Source organism: Anthonomus grandis, chromosome 8 (assembly GCF_022605725.1).
Source record: "Anthonomus grandis grandis chromosome 8, icAntGran1.3, whole genome shotgun sequence".
Classification (NCBI taxonomy): Eukaryota; Metazoa; Arthropoda; class Insecta; order Coleoptera; family Curculionidae; genus Anthonomus; species Anthonomus grandis.
The window spans coordinates 21,774,994-21,797,392 of NC_065553.1; the positions used below are offsets into that span (position 1 = coordinate 21,774,994).

Genomic DNA, 22,399 nt, shown 5'->3' on the forward strand with positions numbered 1-22,399 from the left:
TATCCGAAGAGCTATAGACACTCTTCCGTCTTTAAAAATATATCTCGGCGTAGATGTACCAACGAACCATAGGAACCATCTTCTCGTAGGAAAATTAAGACTGCGTTCTAAAAAAATCAGAAAGCTCAACAGAACAACTACACTGAATAGAGACAAAGTCAAAGATGAGACAACCAGAGAAAACATAACAAATATTTCAGAAGAGAAAATGAAATCCGTTGAAGATCCTTCCTCATCTTCAACGGATTTCATTTTCGTGCGGAAGAATGTGGTGCAGATCTAGAGACATATTGAAATACAGGAGCGTGAACTGAAAGAGGAAAGAAGAGATGATATGAATCAAAGACGTAAGTGTACGAATTAAGAATGAATAAGAGAGAAGAAATACAAGACTATAAAATAAGATGCGGAGTAATACGAGTTACAGCAGAGTGGCATACTAGGAAATCATTAATCAATTGAGTCATGAGATTAAAAACTTCGAGGCAAAATACGATTTGTTTAATTTATGTAATAAAATAAAATAATTTAGCAGGAATAATCGACTGATCCCAACCCATTATCTAGAAGACCAAGATGGAAACAAAAAATATATATAGGTCAAGACTTTGATAAATGGAAAGAATATATTGGGGATCTTTTTGATGATGAAAGATCTAAATGTGATAAAATTGATGCTACATCAAACGCACTAATTACTGGGAACGAAGTAGAATGAGCGATAAAACTCGCCAAAAATGGGAAACCAGCTGGACCTGATCGAATGATCACTGAAATTTTGAAACTGTTAGGCGGTGAAGGAATAATATCGACGGATTGGCTGAAATTAACATTTGTCATGATCCCGAAAAAAAATGCGACCAAATTTAAAGACCATCGAACGATTAGACTAATGAGCCATATCTTAAAGATATTTTTGAGAGTGATAGATAGATGGCAAGGTATATAAAACCTCGAGAAAAAAAGTCAGTTTGGTCTTTGGATTAGCCTAGGAACTAGAGAGGCGTTGTTTGCTATTTATATGCTAATCCAAAGATGTCAAAAAGGCTTTTGATAAAGTACACTATGATAGGATACTATAAATTTTAAAGCAATAACAGGGATAGATGGCAAATATATTCGTATAATTGTCAATTTGTACTAGCACCAGACAGCTGCAGTGGCGGTGGAACACCAACTATCGGATGAAATTAGCATCAAGCAAAGAGCGCGACAGGGATGCATTCTACCACTTTTGATGTTAAACCTCTATTCAAAGGAAATATTCAATGAGGCTCTTACTGAAGGAATTGATATTAATGAGGTTAACAAAAATAATAATAAATACTCCTATGATACACTCATTGTCACTAATAAAACAGAAGATCTATTATTAAGACTCAATACTAGCCAAATAAAATATATGATTATTAGCAAAGAATTTAATATTGGAGATGATGGTATCACGGTCAATGACATAAAGCTGGAGGGAGTTCATAGGTAGGTGTATCTCGGTAGCAATATCAATGATCAGTGAGGCCCAACTCTGAAAATCAAAATGAGAATAAAGAAAGCTCGAGTCGCCTGTGGGAAGACGAAAAGAGTATTAACCAGTCATGATTTGATGCTGGAGTTGCAACTGAAGATGATGTCTTTCTAGTTCTCTTGGAAGCATGGAGTCTCAGCAATATAATGCTCATACATTTAGAATCATCGAGATGTGGGTGTACCGGCGATTACCAAAAATCAATTAGTAGACAGAATAAGGTACAACATAGTTCTCAATCGGAAGGTCAAAGATTTAAGTTTTAAGGTTAAGATTTAAGGTTAAAAGTATCAAACGACGTTAGAATATTTTTAATGAGACTCACGAAGAAATATGAGATCTTGAGCATCTTATTATTGCAAAAAAAAATCCTAGGCAAGCGTAATTCAGAAAGAGGGAGAAGTTCGTGGTTAAAGAATTTGAGGCAATGGTTCAACAAATCTTCAGTTCACCTTTCCCAAGTAGCTGTCAATAAAGCAATAGTTCTCAACATGCAAATCAATGATTGTTTTACGGTCATGGTACCAGAAGAAGAAGATGAAACTACCAGCTGTGGAACTTTCTCAATACCCAGTTATTCCTTAATAGTTTGCCTACTTCTTCATTTCCTTGGTGGGCTTTATGGCCTTCCGTTCATCTCCGGAAAGCCCACTTATCCAGCAGACTCTTCACTGAAGAGACAGCTACATGCTTGGCTCTACCGCTTATAGGTTCGTGGCCTACCGATCGTTTGCCAGATCCCAGTCTAGCAAGGAAGTTCAGTTTCCCGTTTCCAGCATAGCTTGAGTGGCCAAACACCCAAACAACCTTCACCAGTTCCTCCAGAACCTTTATGCACTCCAGTACGAGCTTGGAGCTTACCTTTTTGATCTTGATGACAGCCCTGCTGTTTAAACAGATTTATACGACGATAGTATTGCGAAGATAATAGCGTGCCTCCCAGCACGTATGTCCTGCTGGTATATAAGGGAACACAGAACCAGGTTTGTCTGTCTATCTTTATATCAGATGTCTCACTGTTTAGCAATGTAGCAATTGGAGTGCTGCCCCTTATCTCTGCCTACGTGGCAGAGATAAGCGGCACGCTTATGTGCTTATGTGGGTCACAAAACCTTTACAATCCACTGTCTCAGGTGAAATTCACTTTCCATCACAAGCGGAGTGACTTTCCTATACGACCTGTAACCAAATTTTTGCTTTACCGGTCCTTCATTCATCAAGGGCATATAGACTATTCATAGTCCTCATTGCCTCGAATTGCCTAACAAGGTCCAGGGGCGGAGGAGCCTTAAGCCTTTTAATTTAGGTCGTTCGCATAGAATCAGTTTTACTTAAGCATGCAAAGTGTTCTACTCTATCCAGTTGACCTCGAATTCTTGCTTTCTTTGTACAAGGCTACTAAACGATAATAATATGTGAGAAGAGGTTTGACAATAGATTAGTAAATCCAGTGTAATCGTCCAGGAGAGTTTAAAATCTAATGCGATTCCCAGAAATCAAGTACTCGTGAAAATTACACGATTACCGAGCAATCGCTTTTGATGTCCGTAGCAAAAATATCGGTTAACTAACAAGTGACGTCACGCCTCATATTACTCTGCAAGCGAGAGGTTTATTATGTACGCGACAATTTTTTTTATTGTAATGTTCTTTTTCACTTTTTTAGTCCTTCGTTGTTATGTGACATGGTTAAATCGTGAACTTTGTCACTAATAAATAGGGATTTCTGGAAAATATTTAATTTCTGTATATTCTGTTTTCCTAGAAAAACTAAAGACATTTTAAGTGAGATGATCGAATAATCAACACCATTTATTTGTTTTCTTAGGTCTTTATGAATTTCGCTCAAAATCCTCAAATAAGTAATACTATCTTTATTACAGAAGCAAGAAACTAAATTTCGTTCTAAAGCTTCCATAAAAATTTGTGTTCTTACAACCTAACAGGAAAGCACTAGCATTGAATTTTCGGTCGATTTGGCGGTCGAACAATCAACACCAATTATTTCTTTTTTTAGTTTTTTTTTCTGAGATCTTTATAAACTTGACTCAGAATCCTTAAATACGGACTATTTCCATCGTAGAAACAGAAAAAGTTAATTTCTCTTTAACGTTTCCTCAAAAATTCGTTTTCTTAAAGGCTAATACAACGAAGCACGCGCATTGAATTTTCGATTGATTTGGCGGTCGAATAATCAACACCAATTATTAATTTTTTTCAGCTTTTTTCTGACATCCTTATGAATTTGACTCAAAATCCTCAAATAAGGACTATCTTCGTTCTAAAAAACAGTTAAACGGATTTTTCATTAAAGTTTTCTCAAAAATTTCTCCTTACATATTAACAGCCGGGCACGTATATTGAATATTCTGTCGGTTGCAGTCAAATAATCAGCACCAATTATTGATCTTGTTAGTTTTTTACAAGATCTTTTTGAATTTGACTCAAAATCCTCAAATAAAGACTATTTTTATTGCAAAAACAAGAAAAGCGGATTGTCTCTTAAAGTTAAAAATCTCTTAAAGTTATTACCTTAAATACGGACTATTTCCATCGTAGAAACAGAAAAAATGAATTTCTCTTTAACGTTTCCTCAAAAATTCGTTTGCTTAAAGGCTAATACAACGAAGCACGTGCATTGAATTTTCGATCGATTTGGCGGTCGAATAATCAACACCAATTATTAATTTTTTTCAGCTTCTTTCTGACATCCCTATGAATTTGACTCAAAATCCTCAAATAGGGACTATCTTCGTTCTATAAACAGTAAAATGGATTTTTCATTAAAGTTTTCTCAAAAATTTGTGTCCTTACATATTAACAGCCGGGCACTTATATTGAATATTCTGTCGATTGCGGTCAAATAATCAGCACCAATTATTGATCTTGTTAGTTTTTTACAAGAACTTTATGAATTTGACTCAAAATTCTCAAATAAAGACTATTTTCATTGCAAAAACAAGAAAAGCGGACTGTCTCTTAAAGTTTTCGTAAAAAATCGTTCTATTATATTCTACAGAGAAGCACTTGCATTGCAATTTTCTACCGACTTGGCGGTTGAATAGTCAACACCAATTATTAGTTTTTGTCTAGGATCTTTTTGAAGTTGGCATCCTCAAATAAGGACTATCCTTATTACAGAAGCAATAAAAATAAAGTTTCCTCAAAAATTCGTTTTTTTTTACTCCTACCAGAGAAGCGCTTGCATTGCATTTACGATCGATTTGGAGGTCTAATAATCAGCACCAATTATTTATTTTTTTTTTACCTTTTTTCCAAGATCTTGACGAATTTGACGCAAAATCCTCAAATAAAGACTATTTTGATTGTAGAAACAGGAACAAGTAATTTCTCTTTGAAGTTTCCCCAAAAGTTCGTAGTACTAAAATGTTCCAATTGCACGCCTCTCAGTGCTGGTGTGCCAAAGTCACATTTCCTCGTGAGTAGAAAGAGCTCTGTTTTTTTGGAATTGATCCTTAGGCCTTCTGTGAGGTACCATTTATCCCCTAAACGCAGGCTCTCATCATTGGGCTCTGCATTGGCCCAATGGTGAGAATTTTATTATCATTTATTCTTCGGAATTTTATCGTCCTCTTTTTTCTAGATCACAGCAGCATCTTGTTATTGTCATGTCTCCGATGAAAATTCTCAGTACAAGTTCTAATAAGCTCCAGTGGTCCAAAGAATGTTGAATCATGAAGCATACAGTTAGTTGCCTGATTGCTGTGGTTTATATAATTGTTCTCGCATAGGCAATTGACCATATGACCACATTGCTCTTACTCAAACACCAATTTCTGGCACACAATCTTATGCATTTGTCTATGGAGTAGTTTTTACTTAGTTGATGTGTCCTCCTAGATCATTCTTGGGTCAAGATAAATTATGGTCTTTCAATAAATTATTGTGTTTCAAAAAAAGTTATTTGTGAATTGATTATCAGTAGATCCAAAGTTATCTGTTAAACAACTAGAGATCAACACTCCGTAGCACCAGTGGCGTCACGCAAACTTCAAATGGGTGTAATTTTAGATGAGATTAAAGAGATTGAAATTTCTTGAAGATAATTCTCTGATCTTCCATAATTTTTTATTAATATTGACTGTAAAATCATATTAATTGAGATAGAACTTATTTTCCTCTTTACATTCCCTTGATTGCGCCTATTTAAAAAAGCATTTTGAATTTTTTATATATATAAAAGATATAGAAAATATTATCTTTCGAAGAAAAATTGCATTATTGTCTTAGGATCAATAGATCCAAAGTTATTAGTCAAAGAAATGGAGGTCAACACAGTGAGGCAGTGACATCACCCAAACTTCAAATGGGTGGTCACTCATGAACCAATGATCAGATTGTAAAGATTTTTAAAATTTTTTAAAGAAATTACTTAATCATCTAATATTTCGATAAATAATACCTGTAAAAAGAACAATAAATGAGATAGAACCCAATTCCCTTGTCACATAAAGCTTTCAAGCCTTGACTGATAAATCAAATGAATGACATTTACACATTAACGTCAAAATAAAATAAAAAGTAACTTAATAATAAAATTTATAGGATAATTTAAATGGATAGGTTGTACGTAATTTTAATACCAATAACTCTTATATACAAAGCCATTCTTTAGTCAAGAATTTTTCAGGCAACACTTATGTCATTATTTATGTTCAGTGCATTTTGTGTTCTTTCTGAAACATAGTTCGTATATTAGCCTATGACTACTATGGCAAAGTCGTCTGTAACGAGTAATCTTGTATGCGTTTGACATCATTTTCGTGTCTTTAGGCATTTGAAGTTTGTCCTATCCTTTCTAGTCTTTCAGTTGTTTGTAAAATCATGTGCGTGTGAGAGAGATGAAGAATAGAAAAATTTGAGTGTTTGATGGAACGTTCCCTTTCTATCTTATAAGTCTGCTAAGAAAAAATGTATAACAAAAATCAATCTATGTTCGGTTTCACAGAACGTTCCACTGTGATTTGCGTTTTAATTTACTTAGTAAACTATATGAGACAACCATATGCGCCCGGACTATTGGAGCTTAAAATCAAAGAGAACAGGTTAAACTACAATAAAAATGGTGAAATTTAATGTTCTTCTATATAAAGTGTTACAAAATCTTTATAATTTTTAATTACATGATGATTTATAAGGGATTTTAGATTGTATAGTGCACGTACGTACATACAAACATAAATTTCCCTTTAAGTCAGTTTAAAAAAAAAAGAAAGTAAAACTCGAAGGACCAAAACGCGAACGTTTACTCAAAAAGCCGCCAGAAAAAATCATAAATAATTTAGCCACTTCCCGGTCGTTGTGTAGCAGAAAGCGTTACAGAACTTCATAAATTTTTCAGAATGTTTATTAGACGGTCTTTCTTCAATATTTAAGTTTCGGATTTTTACGCTAAAGTTGATTTTTTAAAAATACGATTTTACGGGACAAGGACCATTCGCCTTAAATCTAGATTACGCCACAGACCTTTTCCCTATTAGGGAGTGTGTGTTTTGTTTAATGGTTGGGCGCCAAAATGTTTTAGAATTCCAAATATTTTCAGAGATATCCGAATATTTCACAAGAATTATTAAAATGTAAATTTGCCATTTTTCAGATAGAAAACGTAGTTTTCCCTGTAAAGTCTTATATGAAAAGCTCAATTTTAATTTTAAATATACCCAAGCAATTATATGTTGGAAAATATTATTCATGCAACGTTTTCTCTATTGTTAGTTTGTCCTACTTGTTTTGAAAAACTTAGAAGGGTATTATTAAAAAAAGGCTGGAATACATTAAAATTACATAAAGTTTTCATAACCTATTTGTATATAAGACTTACTGCTTTTAAAATTACGTGGATTATATTTATTTAAAGTATTTTTTGAATTTTATTTTCAGTCACTTTTTACTTTATTTAAACGTTAACATGTTAATGTCATTCATTTGATTCACCATTAGCAATAAGTTCATACTCGAAAGGAGCAATCAAAAGAGATATGACAAGGAAATTGGGTTCTATCTTATTTTCCGTTTTTTATACAGTAAATATTTATAAAATTTATAGAAAATCAAGTAATTATCTTTAAAAAATTTCAAAATCGTTTTGAGTGGAGCAATGGTTCAGGAGTTACATTCATTTGAAGTTTGGGTAACGTCACTGATGCCTCAGAGTGTTGACCTCCAGTTCTTTGACAGATATTTTCGGATCTACTGATCTTAAAATTATCAATTAGTTTTCCTTTGTGAGATAATAAAATTTCCTACAACTTTTAGTAATATATTGAAATCACTCAAGGCTTTACAAAAACCATTATTTATATTTGAGACTTCCAGGTGCAGTCAATAGAGGTGTGGCGAGGAAAATGGATTCTGTTTTACTTAATGTTGCTTCTGACGTAGATATTAACAGAATTCGTTTGAATACAGATAAGTATTTTTGAACGTATTAAAAATCTTTTCAATTCAATCGTTGGTTCAGAACTTATTCTTTTTTGAAGTTTGAGTAACATGACCGGAGCCTCAGAGTGATGACCTTCAGTTTTTTGACAGATAACTTTAGAACTACTATTACTACAATCATGAAATCATTTTTTTAAACAATGATTTGTTTTAACTCTCGTAAGTATGTTAAATTCGCTAAATGTCTTATAAATGTAATTATCCAGTCTGGAAACCTTCCAGGCACAGTCAAGGAGATGTGGAGATAAAAATTAGTTCTAACTTAATTGATGTTGCTTCTATAGGAACTTTAAATACAAATAATAAAAGATGAAGTATTTATCTATAAAAAATGTTGTTATCTAGCCTGGAAACCTTCCAGGCCCTGTCAAAGAGATGAGAAAAGAAAAATGAGTTCTATCACAATTAATATTGTATCAATATTAATTCTTATTAGAAACAAAGGAAGATTGAGTAATTATCTTAACAAATTTTGATAATCTTCTCAATCGGCTCATTAATTCATGAGTTACACATATTTGAAGTTTCGATGACGTCACTAGTGCCTCAAAGTATTGACCTCCAATTCTTTGATAAATAACTTTAGATCTATTAATTCTAAACTCATCAAATAACTTTTGATGGAAAGATAATTATTTTCTACAACTCTTGTAAGCATATTACAATCCGTAAATGCCTTACCAAAGCAGATATCCATTTTGGAAACTTCTAGACACAGTCAATAAATATATGGCAAGAAAAAAACGGTTTTTCTCTCTTAATATGATTTTTATAGTAATTATTAATAGAAATAATGGAAAAAAAATTATAATTTTTTATATATCAAATTAAAATATCTAAATGCCTTACAAAAAAGTTATCTCGCCTGGAATCTTCCAGACTCAGTCAAGGGGATGTGGGTAGGAAAATCAGTTCTATCTCAAATAATGCTGCTTTTACGGTAACTATTAATAAAATTAACAGAGGATCAGGTAATTATCTATCAAAATATCAAAAATATTTTTAATCTGATCATTAGTTCAGGAGTTACACCCATTTGAAATTTGGATGTCGTCACTGGTGCCTCAAGGTGTTGACCTTTAGTTCTTTAACAGATAACTTTGGATCTACCAATGCTAAATTCATGGAATAACTTTCTATGGAAAGAGAATCATATTTGCTACAACATTTGTAATTATACTAAAATCTGTAAATGCCTGACGAAAGCAGTTATTCAGCCTAGAAGGTCTTCAGACCCTGTCAAGGGAGGTATTGCTTCTGCTGTTGCTTTACGCTAATTCCATAATTATTATTAGTAACAAGAATTTTAAGACATTTTCTTTCGAAAGAAAGTTTATTCTAATTTTTAATTTTTTTTAAACATAATTACTTGTACTTTCACCACTTTTTTTAATAATTGCTGCATAAGCAATATGAAATGACATAAAACTTAATTTTCTTCCATATCCCCTTGAGAGTACCCAAAAGCTTTACAGACTAAATAACTGCTTTTCTAACGAATCTAGTCATTTTTAGAATTCTATAAGAATTGTAGACAATTTAATTTCCTTTAAAAAGAATAATATTTTATATTCTTAGGACTAGTACATCCAAAGTCATCGTTCAAAGAACTGGAAATCAACATCCTGAGGCACCAGTGAGTCCATAAAACTTCAAATGGGTGTTACTCTCGAACCAATTAAAGATTTATTAAAAGATTATTAGATTTATTAGAAGACCCATTTAAAAGATTTTTACACTTTCTATTACTCAAATTACTAGTAATTCAGTCCCTTAAAAATAAACCCAAATCAGCCGGCGTCTACCAACTAATAAAAAACCAAACCAGAACCCCCCTATTTCATTAATTTAGCATCATCAGAGCCAGTAATGACAGTAATAGCACAAAATTGTCCTTTATACACAGGAAGATAATGCTCCAAATAATACGTAGTAGCTATAATAATGTTTAATTTTGTGTTCGTGCAGTTGTAAAATGTCCTTCCCCTTCCTCTCTCCCGACTTGATTTCACCCTTGATGGGAATCAATAAAACGGTTAAGGGCGAAAATAATTTTTTCTCTGTTTTCTTTATTACAGGGTGACATTTTCTCCGGACTGAACGATGGACTGATTAGTAGGGCGGAGGCGCTGGCGGCAGTGGACATTAAGCATCAAGGGTCGGGTGGTCCCGGTGGACTACCCCAACTAAAACACGACATGATGTACCATCATAGTATGACCGCTCCACCACCAGTAAGTAAAGTAATCATTAATCTGGTCAGTGCATTATATGACGTCATAACTATAGGGAATCATTTCTATTGGTTAAAAGACTTCTTATTGGTCGTGGTATTTACTACCAATAAGGCGTCAGCATTTCAATCAATAAGGAAGATTTAGTTGGGTCGTATAGCGGATGTATACGATACTATTGACTCTTTTTCAAACCTTTCAAAAAGTTAAGATTAAAAAGTGGTCATATATCATAATTTTTTCCAAGAAATTGAAATAAAATTTGGTGTTCCATAAGGATCCATTTTTTTCAACAACATCCCCATTTTAATATATACATCAGACATATTTGTGGCTCTCAAATTTTGCAAGGTACAGTCATACGCAGATGACACCCAAATATATTTTTGTTTTGATTTTGAAGATAGAGTTTTAGCGAGTCAATTAATTAATGAGGATCTATTATTTCTTAGTAATTTATATGCAAATAAATCCCTCCCAAATCCTACTTAATGATTTTTGGGAATAAACATAAAATTAATGTAATCAAGAACAATATTGAAATTATTTTGAATGGCACAAAGCTCTGCCCTTTACCTAGTTAATTTATATTAATTACTAATTATATTAATTAATTACTCTTGAAGAAAGCGGGTTTAGTCCTTGTTCAGTGCACTTTACTCATCCTGCATGGTTCATTGCGTGCAACTCCTATTAATTATTGCATCACTAATTAAAAATAGTATTTATTATTATTAATGTAATTTGAGCAAAACGACATTGACAATTTAATGAAGCGCCTGCCAAATAGTCGAGGGTAGTCATACAGTTTACCAAGAAATTTTTCTTTTTTATTAATTTTTTTTAATTTTGGTATTTTAAATTTTCGATATTCAGATCCCAGCAATGTTTCAAAAATTCAAGCTCAACAAGCAAGATGTTTGATGCTCAAAAGTCCTCAAGCAAAGCTTTTCAAGATATCTTCCTTTAAAGCAGGTGGTGAATCCAAAGTTACTTGTCTTCAGCCTGAGCCTTAATGGATCCCATTCAAACCAATTCCATTATCTTTGAAATCTAATCCTCTAAAATAATGTCTAAAGCTCAAGAATAAAAATATCAAGTCTTTCCAAGATATTCTTCTTTAAAGCAGGTGGTAATTCCAAAGTCATTTGCCTTTTGCTTCACACCCGGCGATTCAAAGATTTTCTCAAAGGCTTTATTAGAAGAATTTGCGATATAATTTTTAACCCTTTATCTCTTTTAGTTTTAGAGATATGAGCATTGAATCTCTAAAAATTTAATTTTTTTTCAAAGCAAATTTTTTCCTATTTCCAAAGCTGATTTTTGCATTTTAAATAAATTTTGGAAAAAATGCTAAAAATCCAAGGTGCAATTTTCAACCCCCTATCTTTCTTAGCTTTAGAGATATGAGAATTTTGGCCCTAAAAATTTCAATTTTGTTAAAGAAATTTCTTCTCAACTTCCAAGTCAAATTTCTGACTTAATTTTTTTTTGGAAAAAATTTCCATATTCGTAGATACTCACAAAAGTACGCATCCAAAAGTTACAAAATAGTTCTAAAACTTACGCTGCACTACACACGAAACGCAATGGATCCTATTGATACCAATTCCATTAGATTTGGAATAAAATGCACTAAAAATTATGTTTGAAGCTCAAAAATCCTTAATAATGAATTTTCAAGATATCGTCTCTTAAAGCAGGTGGTGATTCTAAGGTCACTTATATACACTTTGCCATTACTGCCTAAGGATCCTTTATAAAAAGCTCTACTGCAACGAAATTATTGTTAAATCTGTGTGCCTCCCAAGTCAGCATCCTCAAACAGCTTCCGGTTGTTTATGTGAAGACTCTACTGAATGAATAAGTGGTGGTGATTCAGTTGTCCAAGGCTGACATACAGGCGGATTTATTTACGAAAGCAATCGGCTTTCCATAGTGTTTACATTAAAATTGCAGTTACCAAAGGTAATGGAGCTGATGATGACCAAACTAATTACATGAAAACGTATTAATTAATACTCACAAATTTTAAATTGAAGAAAAACTTGGTATGCTTGGAGGAATTTCGTCTTTATTGCCGACAATTGATCATGCTCTTGCATCTTTTGATTTTCTACGAAACTTTAAGTGGAAATTAAATTTGACTACCTGAAAAAATTCTGTTTTCATTCCAGGCAGTTGATACAGTGAAACTTCTCAGAAACTCTAAATAAAAAATGTAAAGTCTAATATTAGGCAATTTCCATAGAATTTTACTCCGCCGTTACTGCCTAAAATCCTAAAATTGATCTTTGCACGTACTTAATAAGTACGTACAATTCCCCACTAGTAAGTAAACTAATAATTAATTTCATAATGTTGGAACCAAATGTCTAGAAGTCGGTCCCTATGTGGCGCCTCAACACGTCATATGACGTCATAACTATATAAAATCATTTCTATTGGTTACAATGCTCACTTCTCATTGGCATGTGTATTTACTATCAATAAGGCAGTAGTATTTCAACCATTTAGGGCCAATTCTTTTGGTCGTATGCCATATGTATGACAATTCATTGACTTTTATTATTCAAACTCGAGTTTCTCAAAAAATACTAGAAGTATCTAAATGCAACTAACAACTTTCAATATATTTGGAGTAAAATGCACTAAAAATTACGTTTGATGCTCAAAAGTCCTCAAGCAAAGTTTTTCAAGATATCCTCCTTTAAAGCAGGTAGTGAGTCTAAAGTCACTTGTCTTGTGGCTGATTCTTAGTGCTTCAAAGTGTAGTTTCTCAAAGACTAGTTAATAGGTACCAGTGAAACTAATTCAATAAGATTTGGAATAAAATGGCCTTAAACTAATACTTAAGGCTAAAGTCCATAAGCAAAACCTTTTAAGGTATTGTCTCTTAGGGTAGGTGATAAGTACAAAGTTACTTGTCTTCTGGTTCACAGTCTAAACTTTCAATTTTTTTTTTGGAAAAATATTAAAATTGGAGCCTAAGGATTTTGTTAGAAGAACCTGAGGTAAAATTTTCAACCTTCTATCTCTCTTAGTTTTGGAGATGTGAATATTTTATCCCTGGAAATTTCAATTTTTTTAAGCAAATTTTCCTCCCCCTCCATGCAAATTACTGAATTTCATTTTTTTGAATAAATGTTAAAGCAGGTGTCCAGCAGTTTTATTAGAAGAACCTGATGTTTAATTTTTAACTTTTTATCTCTCTTAGTTTTGAAAATATGAGGCATTTTTCCCTGGAAATTTTAATTTTATTAAAGCAAATTTCTTCCAATTTCCTAGAATAATTGGATAAAACTTTTTGAATTTTGGACAAATTTTGGATAAAAATTATAAAATAGGTGTCTAACGATTTAATTAGAAGGATCTGAGGTTCAATTTTTAATCCTTTATCTCTCTCAGTTTTAGAGATATGAGCATTTTGTCCCTGGAAGAAAGCAAATTTTTCCTACTTCTATGGCAAATTTTTTCATTAAAAAACTGGAAGAAATGCTGAAATATTTTATGATTATATGATATAGTTTAATGATTTTATTAGAAAAATTTGTGGTTCAAACTACTTGGCCCCATATTCGTAGAAACTCATAAAACCTTCTAATACTCACACTGCAATACATACAAAACACAATGTATCCTATTGAAACTAATACTATTAGATTTGAAATAAAATGAAATAAAATTGTTACTGAAGCTCAAAAGTCCTCAATCAAGACTTTTCAAAACATCCTCTCTTAAAGCAGGTGGTGAATCCAAAGTTACTTGTCTTCTGCCCAAGCCCCTATCCTTTAAAATGGATCTTCTTAAAAACTACTACTACTTAATGGATCCCATTCAAACTAATTCCATTATCTTTGAAATCTAATCCTCTAAAATTATGTCTAAAACTGAAGAGTAAAAATATCAAGTCTTTCCAAGATATTCTCTTTTAAAGCAGGTGGTAATTTCAAAGTCATTTGGCTTTTGCCTCACACTTTGCGATTCAATAAAGATTTTCTCAAACACTATTTCCCGGGCAAATTTTTAATTTTTTATTGTTTTTATGGAAAAAATGCTGAAATAGGTATCTAACGGTTTTATTAGAAGAATTTGTGATCCAATTTTCAACCCTTTAGCTCTCTTAGTTTCAGAATTGAATCTCTAATAATTTAATTTTTTTCAAAGCAAATTTTTCTTTTCCAAAGCTTATTTTTGCATTTTAAACAAATTTTGGAAAAAATGCTAAAATAGGTGTCCAACAGTTTTATTAGAAGAATCCAAGGTGCAATTTTCAACCCCTTATCTTTCTTATTTTTAGAGATATGAGCATTTTGGCCCTAAAAATTTCAATTTTGTTAAAGACATTTTTTCCTAACTTCCCAGACAATTCTCTGACTTTTAATTTTTTTTGGAATAAAAATCCATATTCGTAGATACTCACAAAATTCGAAACGCAAAGGATCCTATTGAAACCAATTCTATTAGATTTGGAATAAAATGTACTAAAAATTATGTTTGAAGCTCAAAAATCCTTAATCATGAATTTTCAAGATCGTTTCTTAAAGCGGGTGGTAATTCCAAGGTCACTTATATTCAGTTTGCCAATACTGCCTAAAAACATACAAAATTAAATTTTTTCACATATTTAATAAGTAACCATCGATCTTCTGGTCTCGATTATTTATAACACTGTGATCTTTACCTCTGTTACACCCCTGCGCCAGACTCACGCTGTTTTCTTTGAGAAGATCCTGGTGGTATATCAAGTATAAGTTAATGTAAGAATGCCAAGTTATCCAGACCGAACATCAATTATAGGAGAACACCATCCTATAAACAAGGTAAACATCCTCAGCATCCTCAAACAGCTTCCAGTTGTTCACGTGGTGGTAATTCAGTTGTCAAAGGCTGACATATAGGCGGATTTATTTATGAAAGCAATTGGCTTAGGGAAATCCATAGCGTTCACATCTAAGAGAAGAGCTTTTAGGATCGTAAAGATAAAATTCACCAGAATTATGACAGACCCTACAGCCGTAATGTGTTGAAAAAGCTAGGGGAGCTGGTCAGCTTTTATATAAATTGCAGCTTCCAAAGGTAATGGAGCTGATGATGACCAAACTAATTACACGAAAAAGTATTAATTAATACTCACAAATTTTAAATTGAAGAAAAACTTGGTATGCCTGGAGGAATTTCGTTTTCATTTAAAGTCACTTGTCTTGTGGCTATGGCTCTTAATGCTTCAAAGTGGATTTTCTCAAAGACTAGCTAATAGATACCAGTGAAACTAATTCCATAAGATTTGGAATAAAATGGCCTAAACTGATACTTAAGGCTCTAAAGTCCATAAGCAAGATTTTTTAAGGTATTCTCTGTTAAGGTAGGTGGTAAGTACAAAGTTACTTGTCTTCTGGTTCACACTTTGTGCTTCAAAATAGATTTTCTTAAAAACTACTTCCAGTGCTAATGGAGTCTAACGATTTTATTAGAAGGTTATTGAGGTACAATTTTCAACCTTCCATCTCTCTTAGTTTTAGAGATATGAACATTTTATCCCTGGAAATTTCAATTTTTTTAAGCAATTTTTCCTCTCCCTCCATGCAAATTACTGAATTTCATTTTTTTGGAATAAATGGTAAAGTAGGTGTCCAGCGGTTTTATTAGAAGAACCTGAGGTTTAATTTTTAACCCTTTATCTCTTTTAGTTTTGAAAATATGAACATTTTTTCCCTGGAAATTTTAATTTTATTAAAGCAAATTTCTTCTAATTTCCTAGACTAATTGAATTAAACTTTTTGAATTTTGGACAAATTTTGGAAAAAAAATGATAAAATAGGTGTCTAGCGATTTTATTAGAAGGATCTGAGTTCCAATTTTTAATCCTTTATCTCTCTCAGTTTTAGAGATATGAGCATTTTGTCCCTGGAAGTTTCATTTTTTTTAAAGCAAATTTTTCCTACTTCCATGGCTAATTTTTTCATTCAAAAAAAACTGAAAGAAATGCTGAACAGATGTTTAATGATTTTATTAGAAAAATTTGTGGTCCAAACTGCTTGGCCCCATATTCGTAGAAACTCATAAAACCTTCTAATACTCACACTCAATACATACAAAAGACAATGTATCCTATTAAAACTAATACTATTAGATTTGAAATAAAATTGTTACTGAAGCTCAAAAGTACTCAATCAAGACTTTTCAAAACATCCTCTCTTAAAGCAGGTGGTAAATCCAAAGCCACTTGTCTTCTGACTGACACTCTGTTCTTCAAAATGTATTTTTTCAACAACCACAAACTAATTGCATTGGATTCAAAATGAAATGTTCCTAAAACCACATTCAAAATCCAAAAGTCTGTATCCAGAACTGTAGATATCCAGCCTTAAATCACATAGTGACTCCAGCAATATTTGCTTCCCAAGCTCCCAATCTTCCCAATATCTGCTTCCCAGAAACGAAATTCAAATTTTTACAGTCACCCAGATAAATTCTATCAACAATTTTTTTTTTATATATAAGGATTAAATCTGTTTTTAAACTTAAATAAAGTTAAGAGAGGTATAGGAAAAACTATAATTACATGTAGAAAATAAGGGTGTAGATTTGATTTTTTTGCAAATATAAAACATAAATGTTTGTAAAATAATAGATAATTTAAAAAATTACAGTAATAAATAAAAAAACGTTTCAAACTCGTTTTGTAAATAAAAGATTATAAAACAGACTATATATCTCACAGGGGACGAAAGGGTGTAATAATTTATATTTTTTTGAATATTTCATAATTGTTTATTTACATTACGAGTTTGAAGTTATAACACATTTTTTAACAATTACTATGATTTTTCAAACTATTTAGGGGTGGCTTACACCCATTTATCCTCTGAAAAAACGTGTGTCTCTGAGATACATGATGTACTCTATAATCTTTTATTTATACACCGAATTTGAAAGTGTAACAAGATTTTTAGTTAATAACATAGTTGGGCGATTGTAAAACTTTGATTCTCGTTCCCGATTTCGCTACTAACCTCCATGTCGTTAATAAGACTACTTACATTGAATTTGGAGTTTATCCTTCAAAATACCATGTGACATAATGTTATTTAACTTCCCTCCTTAGGGAAAACACATGCCCCCGAAAAACAAAAAACTATCAACACACAACAATCGAGCAGTGCAAACAAAAGAGCGCGCCCCCACGCCTCCCCTTCCACCCCCCCAAAAACAAAACAACAGACGAAATACAAACGTTAAGCGGCTCTTGAAAAAACCCCCTCACCCTCACCCGCCCCCTTTTCACTCCACCCAACGTATATTCATATATACGTGCGTGGAAACACTAACGTTTGACAAACGGCCCAAGACAAACAGTGTACAGTGGCGCGGGGCATTGAACATTTGCCCGGGGGGCTCGGAATGTGGCCCCCATGGGGGGTTAGAGTGTATTATAGTACGTCAAATGACCACTTTACACCATTGCCGTGCCTTAATGATAAAATATGGTTCGTTTGGGGGAGGTGCAGGTGAAGGGAGGGAGATTACAAATGGGGTTCTTGGTGTATATACGTATGTGTCACATGATTCAAATGGTTTTCTGGATAATATATCAAGATTATGAGGGTAAAGTAGTTTTTCCTTAAAAAAAGTTATCAAGTCAACAGTTTGAATATTCCTGGTACATTTACTAATTGTTAAAGAATCCATTATTACACCTATTTTTAAACATGATAGTAGAAATATAATATAATTGATTAACCATAGTAGTATATTAAATAGTCTGGATAAGATTTTTGAAAGGATTCTACATTATTATTATTATTACTATTACACCTGTCTGAGGAGATCTCACAAGTTCAGCACGGTTCTCTTCCTGGCAGATCTACTGTCAAAAATCTCTGCATTTTATCTGAACACGTCTTACATGCAATTTTGAACAAGCAGCAGCTTGTTGTAATCTATACTAATTATGCAGAGGCATTCGACAAGGTCGACCTTTTTATGGGAAAACTGAAGAGACCAGGCTTCTCTGGTAGCTCATTGATGCTAATGAATTCATATTTATCAAATCGAAGCCAAAGAGCAAAAGTTGGTAATGCTTTCTCTGACATGTATATTGTCTCATGGGTAGGGTAGCAGGGCAGCAACTTGGGTACAGTCATTTTCCTGATTTTTATTTATGATTTGTCTGAGAGGCTCTATTATTACTCTGAGTTAATGTTTCATATGAATTTAAATTATATAGACCTATGAGTTCGGACAGTGATGTGGATTTTATTCAGGATGACTTGAATTTGGCCCTGGTTCAAGAAGAATAACAGGTTGTTAATGGTAGGAAGTATTGTGTCGCTTCTTTTTCTCGAAATGTCAATATAATTATTAGAGATTATTGTGTTAACAACTTAGAACTTTAAAGATGTGATGAGATTAAAGATTTGGGGGTTCTATGTTACTACATAATTAATAAGGCATATAAAATACGAAACAGCAAAATTTTAATATAGGAATGACTATATTATTTTACAGTACCCTTGTAAGACTGCATCTTGATTATGCTGCAAGTGTCAATCATTAACTTACTACAGTCAAAGCACTGAAATCGAAAGAGAACATAGGCCTTTTATGAGGTATATGTATGTGAAGAAAAAGAGCATATATACATTCATGATATCCTATAGGTTTATGTTAAAGACATTTCACTTTGCTTCACTGGCTGTGCGATTTAAATATATGAAGTATAGAAATTGTAATCTTATTAATTGTATTTAAATTTGAAAAATAGCATACCACTGGAAAAAAAATGCTGACGGTAGTAAAGAAACTTCAAAGGGCTGAAGTAATACAAAAAATCACCTGAAATGTGTAAATATGATTTTCAACTTCTCGAAAGCATATGACGTTATATTTTACATTTTCCAGGGATTGGTAACTTTTTGTTTTAATTGTCTTTCAGGCATTTTTGAGGCATTTTTTCAGAGTAATTATTTCGGGCATTTGACGTCACGTTTTATGTTTTTCAGGTTTTTGAAGAAATGTTTTATGTCTTTAGGTTTAATTTTTATATACCTACCAGGTCTCAGGTTTTCCAGGTATCGGAAATAACTTTTCATTGTTTTTAGGTTCTTTAGTTTCATTTTTTCCTTTTTTTAGGATTTTTTAAGTTATTTTGTGTTTCATAATTTTAATTTTTTTTTAACATTCTATAAGTTCAAAAAATCCTAGATTTTTAAGGTTTAAATACAGTTTTTAATACCTGGCAGTCACACGAAAAACATGAGCTCAAATGCCTGGAATTAAATGAAAAACCATAAAAAAACATTAAATAAAATCCTGGAAAAATATGAAAAACATTCTTTGCAATTGATAATATATATTAGTATAAATTAAATGTAATTCCTGAAATATTGCACCTAGAACCTGGAAAACATTGAAAATTATTTCAATAGCTTGCATAAAAAATTAATTAATTATCAGGAAAAAAATTAAAAAATTATTTAAAATTTGTAAAAAATATAAACATGACTCTATAAACTTGGAAATCGTATTTACAATTCTTGAACTCACAATTCTGAAAATCAAACAAATTATATCAAGTATCTGAAAGAACTTAACCGCGACTTCAAACTGCCCTAGACTTAAAAAAAAAACAACTGTAAGTGCCTGAATGACTTATATATAATTTTTAAGTGCACTTGAAGTTTAAAAATTGACATCAGATTCAAATTTCAAAATGTAGTCAAGCGCCTGAACTAAGATTAAAAAGTATCTGGAATAAAATTTAAAAAATAGTACTAATTCTTGAAAATGATAAAAAATTACGTCAAAAGCCAAGAAGATCTAAAAAATTAAACAAAAAAAATGATAAGCTTGAAAATTTTCAAAAAATAGTTTTAATGCCTGGAAGACATACAAAATTAGTTTTATTGGCAATAATAAATCAAATGCCTGGAATAAAATGAAAAACACTTAAAATATTTATTAGGTATAAAAAATTTTAAAAAAATCCATAAATCCTGAAAGACATGTTGAAAGTTAAAACTGGAATTTCTGAAATATAATTTCAAATGCCAAAATGAAAGACAACTTTAAATACCTTGAGGGAACTTGTAGTGCTCGGAATATGAAGGAACATGCCTTTAAGGAAGAAAGCGTGGTTCCATCTGCCTTAAAAGAGTTTTAAATGCCTGAAAAAAATCGTAAAAAAGTGACAGTGAAGTTTAGATGCCTAAAAAAATGGAAACATAAATTTTAAGTGCATTGAAAGTTCAAAGATTGATATAATAAATGACAAAAATTCAAGTTTTTGAAGTTGGAAGATTAAAAAGCATTTGAAGTAAAATTCAAAATTACTTGCTAAATTAAATACTAAAATCATAGAAAATATAAGAAAAGTATGTCCAATGTCTGACAATCATTAAAAATTTAATCAATTGCCTAAAAGACATGAAAAATATTTGGACAAAACTTCGTACGTCAAATCACCACTTTACACCATTGTCGTGCCTTAATGATAAAATATGGTTCGTTTGGGGGAGGTGCAGGTGAAGGGAGGGAGATTACAAATGAGGTCCTTGGTGTATCTTTACAAGTGTCACATAATTCAGATAGTTAATTCTTGTGCTCTACCACTATTTCGCTTAAATAACAAATTCGACGGAGATGTGCAACATAATGTCAAATAATTATATACAGACTTCAATATGGTCAATTCGCAAATTTAAGTACATATATGAAATAAGGAGAATTGGTGATATTCTTGCTGCAGTGAATTAAATCGTATTTGGTTTTGCAACTCAGGTTATTCGAATCCAAAGTTATCAATCTAGAGAGATTCCTGTGTTATCTGGTTTTACCAGGGTCACACTTAGGACCTTTGTTATTCAATATTAATATCAACGAGATTTCTCAATGTTTTTACCACTGGTATTCGCTTCTTTTTTTCGGATGACTTGAAAATCTACCTGAAAGGAAAATAGCCTGATAATTATGTTAGGCTGCAAGGTGACTTTAACAGTCTAGCTGCTTGGTGCAATTATAATTCAATGGATTTAAATGTTAAAAAAATCTTACTCAATATGCTTCGGTAGGAGTCGATATATTATTGATTATTCTTGTTATATAAATAATACTAGCCTTGAATCTATTTCACACAAAGACTTGGGTATCACACTTGATAATCACTTCAAAGGCACCTTAAATGTTAGACTAAGAAATGTTGTAGAGATTTTGAGAGCAGTGACTTCATTTGGGTGCTTTACTGTTCCCTTGTGCTTCCTTACTTGCAATATGGTTCATTTGCAACAATAGTTTTTGAGAACATTAGAACTTTGACTGTATTAACTGCTTGGAATAAAGGCAGAATTCTTCCAGGCAGTCAAATTTCACTAACACAAAAAAAACAACCACAGCTTTATGTTGAGGGTTCCATAGTTTCCTGCTATCACTAGTTAAAACCTCTTAAAAACCTGGGAGTCATCCATTGACGTCCTTTTTTTACTTGTCCATATACAAGAACAGGATGGTGTTCTTCTGCAATTATTGCTTGATCTGGATGACTTAAGGTCGTCACATTAACTTATAACCTATTGTTGCCACAACCAGGTTCTTATAAAAAGAAACAGCTGAGACTTACTGAAGGGGTGCAACAGATGCAGTACAATAATTAAATTCAAGAATTAGAAGATTGGTAGATATTCATTAAGTACGTAAAAAAAATAATTTTAGGATGATTTTAGGGAAGTAATGGTAAACTGAAATTCAATGGAAAGGTCCCAAATGGTTGTCTAATATTAGACTCAAAAATCATATTAAGTAGGATCGTAATGATTTTTAAATCTACCCATTATATTCGAACTTTCTCCTAGGGAAATCAGAAGTTGGAATTGACCAATTACCTGGACTAAAATCAAAAATCTTACAGGCAATCAAATACATTTTTTATTTAAGGTTCTAAGAGAATCAGAAGTTTGACTGTTACTTACCTGGAATAAAGGCGTAATAACAACCATTTCGTTGCAGTACAGCTATTTATTAAGGATCCTATAGCTCCCTGCGATCAGTAGTTAGAACCTCTTGATGACATGGGAAGTCGTTCAGTGACGTCCTGTTCAACTTGTCCACATACAAGAACAGGGTGGTCGTTTTCTACAATAGTTGTTTGATCTGCGATTGATTGATAAAAGAAATTAAAATT

At 32.2% G+C, this 22,399-nt stretch overlaps 1 protein-coding gene across 1 annotated transcript in view; it reads left to right on the plus strand.

The window, feature by feature from the left end:
- Nucleotides 1-22,399, plus strand: part of LOC126739682 (inhibitory POU protein) — a 135,182-nt gene that overhangs the window by 92,512 nt on the left and 20,271 nt on the right. Inside the window, exons 3-4 of the mRNA XM_050445475.1 lie at nt 10,066-10,221; nt 15,218-15,239. Coding sequence (XP_050301432.1) covers nt 10,066-10,221; nt 15,218-15,239 — 178 coding nt within the window. The remainder of the gene's footprint in view (nt 1-10,065; nt 10,222-15,217; nt 15,240-22,399) is intronic.